The sequence below is a fragment of the Brassica oleracea genome, chromosome C9 (genome assembly GCF_000695525.1).
Source record: "Brassica oleracea var. oleracea cultivar TO1000 chromosome C9, BOL, whole genome shotgun sequence".
Taxonomy (NCBI): Eukaryota; Viridiplantae; Streptophyta; class Magnoliopsida; order Brassicales; family Brassicaceae; genus Brassica; species Brassica oleracea.
The window spans coordinates 51,546,151-51,559,114 of record NC_027756.1 but is presented as its reverse complement, the minus strand read 5'-3'; the positions used below and the strand labels follow the sequence as shown (position 1 = coordinate 51,559,114).

The following is a 12,964-nucleotide window of genomic DNA, read 5'->3' as shown; positions in this document are numbered from 1 at the left end:
ATCATATAGTTTGACCAATTTATGTATCTAACAACATATAAAAATCGAATGTGGACCTACTTATTTTTCAATTGAATGTAATTGACTACCTAATTGAGTGCCACCTATGCATTGGGGCCTATTTTAATTAATACAAAATTGAGGTTACATCTTTTCAAATGTTTCTCAATTAATATATAGGGGATATGATAGATTTACAGAACATAAATTAATCATTTAACTAAAAGTCTCAAACAGTCGTCATATGGGTTCACGAAGAGTATTTAATACTACCTCAATTCCCGAAAGTAAGATGTTTTAGATTTTTTTCTAATTCTACAAAGATAGATTTTCTATATTGTTAAGTTACTTTTTTTATACTTTTGAAGAACATTAATTGAGAATATTTGAATTGATTAAATTTCATTGGTGGAAAGTTAATTGGAAAGTGTATAATAAAGTAAAAAATAAATTAAATTATAAACATTTATTAAATTCTTAATAAGCGTGCATACTCTAGAAAATCTTATTTTCAGGAACAGAGGGAGTATTGACTTTTGATTGGGTGCATGAGGGAAATCAATTATCACATGAGTAATTAATGGGGGTTGCATGCATGCATGCAGGGAGAGAGATTCAGCATGAGAAGACAAGTGGAGAACTTCGACAAAACATTAATGGAGATAAGTAGGGGAATAGGGTCATCAGTAACAGAGTATATGGCAAAGTCATTGGTGGTGGTTTCATTGGGGAACAATGACTACATTAACAATTACTTGAAACCATCGCTTTTCCTCACCAGCTCCATCTACGACCCTACTTCTTTCGCAGACCTCCTCGTCTCCAACTTCACATCTAATCTCCTTGTAAGTTTAAACTACTTAATTAGTCACCACACATATGTAGAAACAAATATAATTTAATTGCTTGTATGTTCTATACAACGTTGCAAATAGTATATTATGAATACACCAACATTAATATGTTAAACTAAGATGAGAGTTTATGTAATGTGACTTATAGGAACTATATGATAAGGGGTTTAGGAAATTCGTGTTAGCTGGTGTTGGTCCATTAGGTTGTATACCAGACCAGCTAGCCGCTCGGGCGGTTCCGCCGGGTCAATGTGTGGAGGCGGTCAATGAGATGGCTGAGCTTTTCAACAACCGTCTCAAGTCGCTGGTGGATCGTCTCAACTCCGACAACAAAACTGGCCGTGACGCCATCTTTGTCTATGGCAATACGTATGGAGCCGCCGTGGATATACTCACCAACCCCATTGATTACGGTTAAGTACCTCATCTAACTACCGTTCGAACAGTATGTTCAAATGTCTGATTCTGTCAAGTGTATGTTATAGGATTCGAAGTGACGGATAGAGGGTGCTGTGGAGTAGGGAGAAACGGGGGAGAAATTACGTGTCTGCCACTAGCTGTGCCATGTGCATTCAGAGATCGACATGTTTTCTGGGATGCTTTTCATCCTACACAAGCTTTTAATCTCATCATTGCTCTTAGAGCGTTTAATGGCTCCAAATCCGACTGTTACCCCATTAATCTACTTCAAATGTCTCGTCTCTAATTATGTATTCGCAACAAATCTTTTGTTTAACGTATCTCTTTGTATTTTCCTTTTTCAAGTTACTTGCATTGATTTTTGGATTTTTATCGTTATATATTACCTGATACATTAATTTCTCTATCAGTATTTGATTGCATATATAAATGCCATTTTAGTTTAGTAGAAATATATCCTGGAAACATTTACAAGGCCCAATATAAGTTTACAAAAGCCCAAAAAGCCCAAAACAAGGTAAGTGATTAGCGCTCGGCCCACAAACAAAGAAGATAAGCTTTGGAATACACACATCTGACAATCGGCAAAAACTAACTATCTCCGGCGCGATGGAAACGGAAGCGGTGGTGCGAACCGTCGCCGGCGTGGACTGTTTCGTCTCACTACCTCGTCAGATACTCCACGTGCTTCAGTCCACGAGCTCTTCTCTTCTCCCTCCGCTTCTCCCTGTCGAGCTCCGCTCCGGTGATCGTCGTTGGCCAGTTGCTTGGTCCGGCTCTAGCTCATCCTCTTCTGCGATCGAGGTTTCTCTCTTGATTTGATCCCGTTTGGAACTCTAATACTCTTCTTTTTCTCATTGCGTTTTTCATATTTTCGATTATTCCGTTAAGGTTGCTAGAGTGTTTGCGGAAAGCATTTCGTTGCCGGATGGTATAGTGGTTCAGGTTCGAGTTCTCTCTAATGTGCCGAAGGCTACTCTAGTAACAGTTGAACCAGAGACTGAAGATGATTGGGAAGTTCTCGAGCTCAATGCAGAGCTTGCCGAGGCTGCTATACTTAGTCAGGTATTGGATAGTCTTTAGCTCTTGATCTTATTGCAAGTAAGCGTTGACTTTCTAGTTGACGGGAAAGGTTATCATCGTTCTCTTTTTTTAATTTCTCTAGTTTATGTTTTCGTATAATCATATGACTCGTGCACGATTCAGTAGTGCCTTTAGTTTGTGGGCAATGGAGAACCATTTCGCTAATTGGTCTGCTGAGGTAACTTTGGGAACACGTTTTTTTTTTTCAGGTGAGGATACTTCACGAGGCCATGAAGTTCCCTTTGTGGTTGCATGACCGAACTGTGATAAGATTTGCTGTGGTTTCAACATTTCCACCAAAAGGGGTGGGTAAGACCATCTTTGTTCTACACCTTTTTTGTTTTTGTTTATATTAGTCGTCTATTACCATGCTTTCCTAGTTTTTTTTTTCCCAACTTATCTTCCTTGTGATACCAAATGGGGTAGATCATGATTACTAATCTCTTATGCTTACAATCATTACAATTTTGCTAATGAAATTTTTATTTTTTTGGACTGCTGGCTCGTTATCAGTACAACTTGTGGCAGGAACTGAAGTGGCAGTGGCTCCTAAGAGACGTGAAAGGAATCTCAACGCGAAAAAGGGTCCTGATGCTTCGAATAAAGATGTGAAAATCATGTTACGTGTACAAGATACCACTAGATCAGCGTTTCATGAAGCTGATGTCAAAGGATTTGATGTAAGGGTAGCCCTTACTTCTGTTGCCTATATTCATCCAGAAACTGCCGAGAAATACTCGCTAGAATCTCTTCAGATGATTTCGGTATCCCCAAGAATACCTTTGAAAGGTAGTGTGAAGAAAGACGAAGATTTAAATAAGAAAAACAGCGATGCTTCAAAGGTGGTTGAGAATGACAGTCACAGCTCGAAGAAAGAGCCCCGTCGAGCAATTCTTCGTCTTGTATTTTCGGATTTAGCTGCCAAAGGACATGTAATGATGGTGGAGTCTCTTCGTCTCTATCTAGGAGCAGGCCTTCACTCATGTGAGTAATTTTTCTTAACATACAGATGCGCTTGTTTTATGTACGTATAAAATTTTGATGGTGGTGTAATTAGCTTGTCTCCCTGAACGGCTTGGTCATTGAAATGTACGGAAAGACAATGCAACACTAGGATTTTGTATTTTATTCCTATAACTGTCAGGAAGTAAACATGTAGGTTTGAGAGTTTTCAAGCATTTTTTTTTTTAAATCCGGAAGCTATTGAATGCGCCATTTCGCATGTTTCCTTTCTTAATGGAGCTTTGTTACCACAAAATTATCAATGTCTGAGTAAGAGTTATCACTTGTATGTAGGGGTTCACTTAAGGGGATGCAATGTCAACGTGAACAAAGAAGTTGCTGCTCTTTCACTTTCTCCGTGCATCTTTAAGATTTCTGAAAAGGAAAACGTGCTTGATAGAGGTACGGATATGCTTGGCAATCCAAATTCTAATAGAAGAAGCAGCCATCCACCGTCTGGATTGACCACCAATGTGGATGTTGTGGACTGGTCTGTGCACGAGAAGGTTGTTACGGCTCTTTTATCTGAGGGTTTACAAATTGAAGGAGAACAGGATAATGCTTATCAACTTAAGAATAAGAAAGGACTGGAATGCCTTACTCGCCTGTGGTCATTGGCACAGCGGGATGCTATTGCGTCAGTCACAGGAGTTGATGTTAGTTCGTTGATTGTAGGAAGGGAAACTTTGTTCCATTTTGAAGTGGGAGGGCTCGAATCTTATAAGTCAAGAGACGGGCAGCCTTCTGTTGTTGATCTTCTGGAGATTAGGAAGAAGGAAAAAATTGTTCCTTTAGAAATTTTGTACGTAATGACAGTCTCTGACGAGTCTTCGCTTGGTGATAAATTCATTGCGTATGAGCTTACCTTGGATAGAAGTGAGAAGAAGGACAATGTGGTTCATATTGAGCCAATGCTTGAGAAAATGAATCTTGGCGAACCTATATTTTTCTCGTCTGCTAAAGAAAGACACTACAATAAAGGTGTTTCCCCGGATGTATCTTCCTTAGCGTGGATGGGCTCAGTTGTGTCGGATGTTATCAAGAGTAATTTTTCTCTCTCTTAGCATCTTCTTATTTTAATTATAATATCATGATGGCGCTCTATGTTATATATATGTTTCTGCTGATAAAAACTAAATCAATCAGTTATATATAGGCCTTGTGTCATGCTTTCTGATAACATAAACTTTGCTAAGATTTTGGTTCCATTCTGTGTTAGTTTTGTTATTGGATACATTCTAGCTGCATATAAAATGTCCACGAAGCAGTTTTTTGCCTCAACTTAAACTGCTTGATCATCTACCATTTCTGCAACCTTTAATTTAACTTGTATATTTTATTGCATCTGGATAATGTTCATGAGATCTGTTCGTGCAGGGATGACCGTGTTGCTGTCTCCGACAGCTGGAATGTGGTTTAGCAAATTCAGTATTCCTTCACCTGGACATATTCTCATATATGGGCCTCCTGTGAGTTCCCGTCCCCGTTTTTGCTGTTCCATTTGGAATCTCTCAAAAATTAATTTAGTGCATTTTTGGTCCCTGGATTTACTTGTATCTAGTTGCCAATTGATTCTGTATATCCATTAACGTTAGTACGTTACCCACCCCAAAGCTATTACTTTGGCCAGTCATGAATATCAGGATGTTTATTATATCAATGCTTCAGATCTTTTCTTTTCTTTTCACAACGTTGAATCATTGTTTCCCAGGCTTCAGTCGTTTCTTAATTTCTCTTTTTTTTTTCTTCTGGTAATGACCTGGTTGTTTACTAATGTGAGCTTCTGGTTGATAGGGTTCAGGAAAGACAATATTAGCAAGAGCTGCTGCAAAGTACCTTGAGGAACAAAAAGACTTGTTGGCACATGTGTGAGTGGTTATGGTTAACGTTTACCTCTACTGATCTATTCCAACCAATATCATTTGTCTTCAAGAGACTTATTCTGGAACAGTTTTGGCTAAGTATTGATTTTCCTTGTGCAGGATTCTGGTATCCTGTTCTGCACTTGCCATGGAGAAGGTTCAACACATCCGTCAAACCCTTTCTAGTGTAATAGCTGAAGGCTTGGAACATGCACCATCCGTCATCATTTTGGATGATCTTGATAGCATTATCTCATCATCTTCAGATAACGAAGGATCTCAAGCTTCGAATGCGATTACGATGCTTACAAAATTCCTAACAGATGTTATAGATGATTATGGGGTATGAACTGTTGAAAAATATCAGGTCTAATATTTCACTGTTTTAAGTGTTATATCCACTCTTCTCCAAGATATGCCTTAAGCGACTAAATCCTAGCTGATATATTCTATTTCTGCTCATTTTTAGTTATTCAGTTCTGTTTTCGTTCACTCAACAGGAGTACAGGAATACCTCTTGTGGAATTGGTCCACTTGCATTTGTTGCTTCTGTCCAGTCTCTAGAACAAATTCCACAGACATTGAGCTCATCAGGTACAAACGTGTTATACACCAGTATCTTTACCTGTTTCACGTAAATGATCCGTGTAATATTTTCAGGAAGATTTGACTTCCATGTGCAACTGGCTGCTCCTGCTACCTCTGAACGCGGGGCTATACTGAAGCATGAGATACAAAAACGCCTTTTAGAGTGTTCGGAAGATATATTGCTCGAGTTAGCTGCAAAATGTGAAGGATATGATGCGTATGACCTGGTATTTATAATTTCCATATGTTTTTAAGATATGATGTTGTGCCGTTATAAGTAAAGATATTTAAAAGAAATGTTGCAGACCTTAAAGCTAATACTATCTGGGATTGTCATGTCGTATATGTTTTGGATTCAAGCTTACTTCTTTTTCTTTTGATTGTCGTTCTGTCCGTTAATAGACATTGCGCTTTTGTTGGATTCTCTTTTCCCAGGAAATATTGGTCGATAGAGCTGTTCATGCTGCCATTGGCCGACATCTACCTTGTGAATCCAATGTATCAAAATATACTCTGGTCAAAGAAGATTTTACGCTAGCTATGCATGAATTTGTGCCTGTTGCCATGCGTGACATCACAAAATCTGCTTCTGAAGGTGGTCGTTCGGGGTGGGAAGATGTTGGAGGTGTTACTGATGTCAAAAATGCTATCAAAGAGGTATATAAGCATGTCAATTGCCGTATTTTATTTTTTGTTCCCATTAAGACTTTTAACTAGTGTGGGTAGGAAATTTGGCCGATATTGTTATCCTTTTATTAACTGTAGGCATCGTCAACTTGCATCTACTTGGTTTTATCTGCTAGCGTTTATGTATATCGTTGGATATTCTCTTACTGAGTTATCTGAGAATTAATCTGATGGAAATAATTATACTGTTCTGTATAATGTATTGTTACGAGTTATGTTAACAATTACAATTACAATGATCAGTAGTTATTTTGAGAACTGATTGTAGAAATACAACTTATTTGCTCTTTGCCATGTCCAGATGATTGAGTTGCCATCCAGATTTCCAAAAATCTTTGCAAAGTCTCCTCTGCGTTTGAGATCAAATGTTCTCTTGTATGGCCCACCTGGTTGTGGGAAGACACACATAGTTGGTGCAGCTGCAGCAGCGTGTTCCCTACGGTTTATCTCAGTGAAGGGACCTGAGCTCTTAAACAAATACATTGGTGCTTCTGAACAATCTGTAAGAATGACACCTCTCTTTGTTATGCATCTTTAAGATGCTTTTGAGATGATCATCCTGCTTTATCTTTACTGCTGTATTCTCCTGGCAATTGTTTTTCTTAGTATTTACTGTGTACTAGATAGGTAAAAAACCTGAATGTTATCCTAGTAGTTCCACATATATCTAATAACGACAAACATCCATCTCTCAGGTCCGTGATATATTTGCAAAGGCAGCAGCCGCAGCGCCATGCATACTCTTTTTCGATGAATTCGATTCAATTGCTCCCAAGAGAGGACATGACAACACCGGGGTTACTGATCGAGTTGTTAATCAAGTAAGTTACTTCAAAAGTATGTGCATACTCAACCAACCCTAAAAGTTCAAACATCTCATGTCATATTTTTCTTTTGCGTAGTTCTTGACAGAGCTGGATGGAGTTGAAGTTCTAACCGGGGTCTTTGTATTTGCTGCTACAAGGTATGTACACCAGAATACGTCTATATTTAGTGTTCAATGCATTCATACAATCTACAGAAAACGGGTGGATTAAGACTTGAGAGTAATTCCGTAATGATAATAGCCATTAATTTTGAAGCCTATCTCAGTCCTCATTTTATGGTTTCATTACATACAAAAGATGAATATATGACTTTTATATTGGTTTACTCATTTAACAGTAGGCCAGATCTGCTTGATCCTGCCCTACTGAGGCCTGGCCGGCTTGATCGTCTTCTTATGTGCGACTTTCCATCCCCACCAGAGCGATTAGAGATTCTCACAGTTCTCTCTAGAAAGGTTAGTTCTATCATTTGAATAATTTCTGCTAGTTGTTTTTTTCCTGAAACCTCCCAAGTCTTCACGTTACGTATTCTGAGCAACCATAAACTTGAATCCCCTATTAATTGAGGCATTTATAAAAATAATACAAATGAAAAATGATACAATAATAATAATCTTTGCACTTTTATGCAGCTTCCGATGGCTGATGATGTTAACCTAGATCCTATAGCTGCGATGACTGAAGGCTTTAGTGGAGCTGATCTTCAAGCTCTTCTCTCAGATGCGCAACTTGCAGCTGTTCACGAGTTTCTGAGCAAAGAAGATAGAACAGAGCCTGGAACGACTCCAATGATAACTGATCCTCTTCTGAAGTCGATCGCTTCCAAAACTAAACCATCGGTTTCTGAAGCCGAGAAGCAAAAGCTTTATGACATCTATAGCCAGTTTCTGGATTCAAGAAAATCGGTATTTATCTACTCTCTCCACCCTAGTTCCTCTTCCCTTTTTATACAGACCCATGAATTGATTACTAACAACACCAAAAAAATTTCTTCCTTGTAGTCAAAAGAAGCAAAGGGCAAAAGAGCAACCTTAGCGTAACCAGACAAAAAATGAATACATTTGTAGTGTAGGATCTACATCATGAGGTATAATTTCCCTTGTGATCTATATGCATAGTGATAAGCATTATAGTCGAATAAGAGTAGACAAAAACAATTAAGAGGCTATTCAGAGGCTTGAGATAAAGATAGATAGGGAGCAATAATGCTTTGGTCTCTTCTATACAGTGTAATTTCTGAAAGATCCAGACGACTGTAAACAACCCTATAGTGAAAACAGTGTCCGGTTGCATTTTGAGTTGAACCATAACCAAACCGGTTTTGTTAGTTGGTTTCTGGATATGCGATGTTCATGTTATGATGATTGTAATCAAGTCAAATTCCGAATCGGTTAATATATTTCCAAATATTCATATGACCAACTAAGGTCAGCGATTGCTGGTAAAACAAAAAACAGCTTGTGTGGTTCTATATTAGACCATGCCAGTGATTAATGTTCTTATATAGCCATGGAAGGAGTCAACCAAAGAACAGTGTCAGTTAGGAAACTGTTATGAGTCCAGTTAAATATCTCAGCACATTCAACAGAGACAGCCCATTAAAAAAAAACAATATAACAAAAAAATAGAAACCGTTGTTTGGTTTTATAAATTGGGTGGAGAGGTTTGCTATGACGTCTCTCTATCTCTCTCCCTACACTCCTTAACCGAAACGGCATGCACTTTTCTTCCTTGTCGAACTTGCTTTCTCCATTCCTTCACGACAGCATGAAATAACTCATCACAATCTGGCATTCTGATGTTTGACCAAACCCAAAAACGGTTAAAAATAAAAGGATAAAATAGTCTTTTTCCTCCTCTTTCCTCCACATTCTTCTTGTTTTTTCCTCCTTTTTTTTCTGGTATATGAACAAAGTTCTGAGCTGTGACCAGCATTAGACCAACAACAGTCTTTTAACCTTCTTTGACTTCTCTCTCTATCTCTTGTTGTCTTTTCTTTTTATCTTCTTTTGGGTTCTGAAACCAGCATTCGCCTTCACTAGCTGCCTCGGCTTGCTCTTCAGGTATGTCTTTGGTCTTCTTCTATTTTTCATCATTGTGATTCCTTCATAGAGCAGAACACAAGGGATATGAGGCATTAGCTTTGGTCATCTATCAAATCATAAATGTATATAAAACTTCTATAACCAGTTCCCTCATCATATGAACAAGTAACCACCATAAAGATAATGAAACAAGACAGATTCAGGACATGACAGCCCCTGTTCATTTGCATTCCTACAATTAGTAATAGCACCAAACTTCGATATAGATTTTTGAGTGCACAACAAGTCAAAGCAAATTCAGGAAAAAAACAATTTTATTTTTTCAAATATAATAAGAATGTAATGTTTTTATTTAAAAAATGGTAAGGTTTGAGTACACGACTGCCTCTTCTTTTGTATATGTAGCTAATTTCTGTTTTGAGTTGCTTGTTTTGTAAGATGATTCAGAAGATCTTTTGAGAAACGTTTACCTTACATCATCCTCATTCCTGAAATCACTCGCATATATTTGAAATTCATTGGTTCTCTAGATAAGTCCAGTTTCTTCAAATTCACCTTACACGTTCGAATATTTCTAATCATCTGCACAAATGTTACAGGTCAGAGGCCAAAAAAGAAACAGGTGTAAATCAAGGCCTGTTCTGTCAGAGAAAAACTTACATATGAATAACCAAGGAAGTCAAAACGTTGCAACATGCAAGCCCGTCACAACATTCGTCCACACAGACACCAACACTTTCAGAGAAATCGTGCAGCGCTTGACAGGTCCATCAGAGAACAATGCTGCAGCAGCAGTACCAGAAGCAACAGCGGTTAAATCCGCCACACAACAAAAGAAGCCGACGACTTCTAAACTCCATGAGAGAAGGCAATGTATGATGAGGCCAAAGCTTGAAATTGTCAAACCTCCTCTGAGCTTTAAGCCCAGTGGTACGACACCATCATCTAAATCTGGTAATACCAACCTTTTAGCAAGTCCGGTGGGCACCCCTTCTTCATTGCTCTCTAACCTGTCCTTGATAGAAGGGGATAAAGCAGACCCAGATACAGAAGAAGAAGAAGAGAAAGCCATTAAGGAGAGACGTTTCTACTTGCACCCATCGCCAAGGTCTAAACCAGGGTATACAGAACCAGAGTTGCTTACTTTGTTCCCTTTAACATCTCCCAATTCCAGTGGCAGACCATAAATATTCGACATGAGTAAAATCATAAGCTTGTTCTCTCTACCTACTACCCCAAAGGCCATGTGCATGTAACATTATCTCAATCAAGATTTGTCTCTGTAACGTTCCATTGTAGGTGTTGGATTTCCCTCCTTAAGCCCAAAACTAATCAAATCATAATCAAGCCTTAGTCCAAGAAGAAGAAACATCTAGAGAAAAGTGGAGAAGTATAGAAGAAGAATTGTGTAGAAGAAGAGAGAAAGTTATGGAGTTAGATATTTTGAAATAAATAATAATTTAGAGAAATCTAGAACTTGTTGGAGTGTGCTCCTTCACTTGTATAAATAGGGGTGCTTAGCACCATTTGTAATCATCCAAGAATCAAGAAAAACAAAGAGAGAAAATATTTGTAAGAGAGAGTTTCCAAAAACAAAATCTTTGTAGTAAACCCTTTCCTAAATATTAAGAGTCTTCTTCTTAAATTTTCTAGTTGTCTAATACCATCTTCATCTCATCGATATTGGATAATTTTCCCAACAAGATGCCTCTTTCTTGCGTTTTTTTCACTCAGAAGACATTGCATAAAAAGTCCACCGTTTGTTATTATTTTATGAGTGTCATAACGAATTTAACAGTAGCTAGGAATGAAGTACGTTTGAGACCTGCCATGTGAACACACAATGCCATGTTAACACACGAATAAAGTAACAAATGCACCACTATATACAAGAAATGGGATGTTACACAAAAATTTAAATATATATTTTGACACTGCCATATAACAGTACGTTTGAGACTGCCATGTAAAACACATAAAATTTTAATCCTTTTTTTCAAAGCAAAATAATAATCTTCTTGAAAAGTTTTGGTACTTCAAATGCACATTGTAGAAAGAAAAATACATGTCAAGTAATTCTAAAAAGTTATACATGCAAAGCAAAAATTTAGAATTTATTCGATGTCCAATATATATGACATATATAGAAAGGAAACGAAAGCGTACACATGCACATGCAAAGAGATGAAGTTGAATATAACGCTTAATTTAGAAACGTAGATAATTGGTTATAAGGGCCAAAGTATTGCTTGTAGTCTTTGAAAGTTCAGAAACAGCCTTCTCCACCTTCTTCTTCGTCTCCTCATTCACTTCCTCTTCCTCGAACTCGTCCGTACACGTAGTATCGTCGGTCAACGCCGCGCTCACCCACGTCTTCATGTTCTTTAGATGCTCCTCCTTTGAGATTCCTCCGCCGTTGAGATTCTTCAACTCGGCCATTGCCTGCTTGAGCTCGTCGACAGTGTCCTTCATCTCCTCCACGCAGTCCTTGAGGACCGGGACCTCAGGGCTGGAGGTGGATTTAGCCTTTTTGAGAAGGTTTGAGACGACTAACGTGGCGTTTTTGGCGTATTTGAGGTTGACGTTGAGGGACGTTGTGCAGAGTTTGATTGGGTCAGCTTTGATGGTGGAGGAGTAGGAGGACAATGAGTTGTAGCACATTGTAGGATATGTTGTTGAGTTGCATGCGGTTTTTACGAACGTTTTGTAGTTTTGGTATCTGGAGGGTGGAGTTGCTGCTGTTTTAGGGATGTTTGATGAGTTGATGAGAGAAACAAGAGTTAGAGAGAGTATCACGAAACGTAACATGTTTGTTAGTTAAGTGTTTTGTTCTTCTTTCGGGTTTGAGAGAATCAGATGCTAACTTTTTGGCGAGTTGTGAAACTATGCAGTATGTTGTATATTATATACACAACACAGATTGGAATCATTGGATTATGATTGGTATTAAATTATTGAGGAAATGATTCGCACTATAATATAACAAATATATTCTAACCAATCATAAATAATAAATCTTTTTATTTTGAAAAACGGCATAGCTATTAGTTTTAATTTGAACGGTAAGCTTAGTTCTTTCTTTTTTGAAATTTAATAAGCTTAGTTCTTGTTTTAGTTGATTATTCGACTCATGTGACATCTGATTCTGTTTGTTCAGTTTCTCCATCATTTAGGGCATCTGTATTAACTAGAAGTCTATCAAACAAAATCTCTTACCAAATATAACAATATTTTAATACGAATTTCCAAAATTTTGAAAGTCATGTCATAGTCTCTAAAATGAAAAACTTTCGCATGAATCTCTCAAAGTTTTGAAAGAAACTCCTAATAAAATATTATTATTTTTGGTGAATTTTTTTTTTAAAAAAGCTCTTAATACGAATGACCTTAGACTCTATCCTAGTGGTTCTTGGTTTAGCAGCGGTTCTAGACTTGGAGATTGAACAACTCGATGTCAAGACGGCCTTTCTACATGGTGAACTCGAGGAGGAAATCTATATGGAGCAACCTGAAGGATTCAAGGTTCCAGGAAAAGAAGACTTGGTGTGCCGATTAAAGAAGAGTCTTTACGGTCTCAAGCAAGCTCCAAGACAATG

The 12,964-nt window shown here is 37.9% G+C and overlaps 4 protein-coding genes across 6 annotated transcripts in view; 3 read left to right on the top strand and 1 right to left on the bottom strand.

Moving 5' to 3' along the window:
- Positions 1–1,560, top strand: part of LOC106317487 (GDSL esterase/lipase At5g08460) — a 4,249-nt gene extending 2,689 nt beyond the window's left edge. Inside the window, exons 3-5 of the mRNA XM_013755299.1 lie at positions 606–845; positions 1,003–1,267; positions 1,340–1,560. Of these exons, the coding sequence (XP_013610753.1) occupies positions 606–845; positions 1,003–1,267; positions 1,340–1,560 (726 nt within the window). The remainder of the gene's footprint in view (positions 1–605; positions 846–1,002; positions 1,268–1,339) is intronic.
- Positions 1,561–1,847: 287 nt separating this feature from the next.
- Positions 1,848–8,687, top strand: LOC106318819 (peroxisome biogenesis protein 1). Of its 2 annotated transcripts, XM_013756957.1 has the most exons (17): positions 1,848–2,078; positions 2,166–2,339; positions 2,567–2,666; positions 2,871–3,341; positions 3,654–4,403; positions 4,737–4,828; positions 5,154–5,227; positions 5,342–5,564; positions 5,722–5,815; positions 5,882–6,036; positions 6,245–6,466; positions 6,798–6,998; positions 7,192–7,317; positions 7,399–7,460; positions 7,661–7,778; positions 7,956–8,228; positions 8,325–8,687. In XM_013756957.1, the coding sequence occupies exons 1-17, from the start codon at positions 1,884–1,886 to the stop codon at positions 8,361–8,363; spliced, it is 3,369 nt and encodes a 1,122-aa protein (XP_013612411.1). In that variant the 5' UTR covers positions 1,848–1,883; the 3' UTR covers positions 8,364–8,687. The 2 variants fall into 2 exon arrangements, with proteins under 2 accessions (XP_013612411.1, XP_013612412.1); XM_013756958.1 differs by lacking the exons at positions 1,848–2,078; positions 2,166–2,339 and having other exon boundaries at positions 2,567–2,662.
- A 303-nt stretch (positions 8,688–8,990) lies between these two features.
- On the top strand, positions 8,991–10,743 carry LOC106316505 (VQ motif-containing protein 31-like). 2 transcript variants are annotated; one of them, XM_013754406.1, is made up of 2 exons: positions 8,991–9,386; positions 9,968–10,743. In XM_013754406.1, the coding sequence occupies exon 2, from the start codon at positions 10,031–10,033 to the stop codon at positions 10,553–10,555; it is 525 nt and encodes a 174-aa protein (XP_013609860.1). In that variant the 5' UTR covers positions 8,991–9,386; positions 9,968–10,030; the 3' UTR covers positions 10,556–10,743. The 2 variants fall into 2 exon arrangements, with proteins under 2 accessions (XP_013609860.1, XP_013609859.1); XM_013754405.1 differs by lacking the exon at positions 8,991–9,386 and having other exon boundaries at positions 9,795–10,568; positions 10,668–10,682.
- A 793-nt stretch (positions 10,744–11,536) lies between these two features.
- Positions 11,537–12,216, bottom strand: LOC106317454 (21 kDa protein-like). Its single transcript, XM_013755268.1, has one exon. It carries the CDS (start codon positions 12,174–12,176, stop codon positions 11,577–11,579), a length of 600 nt encoding a protein of 199 aa, XP_013610722.1. The 5' UTR covers positions 12,177–12,216; the 3' UTR covers positions 11,537–11,576.
- Between the last annotated feature and the right edge of the window lie 748 nt (positions 12,217–12,964).

What these genes read in the sequence shown, in the direction of transcription:
- LOC106318819 (XM_013756957.1), top strand. Translation starts at nt 1,884, where the DNA reads ATGGAAACGGAAGCGGTGGTGCGAACCGTCGCCGGCGTGGACTGTTTC. An exon ending in TTCTCATATATGGGCCTCCT is followed by an intron (nt 4,829 to 5,153) that starts GTGAGTTCCCGT and finishes TCTGGTTGATAG; the next exon opens with GGTTCAGGAAAGACAATATT. An exon ending in TCAAAAATGCTATCAAAGAG is followed by an intron (nt 6,467 to 6,797) that starts GTATATAAGCAT and finishes TGCCATGTCCAG; the next exon opens with ATGATTGAGTTGCCATCCAG.
- LOC106316505 (XM_013754405.1), top strand. Translation starts at nt 9,959, where the DNA reads ATGTTACAGGTCAGAGGCCAAAAAAGAAACAGGTGTAAATCAAGGCCT.
- LOC106317454 (XM_013755268.1), bottom strand. Translation starts at nt 12,176, where the DNA reads ATGTTACGTTTCGTGATACTCTCTCTAACTCTTGTTTCTCTCATCAAC.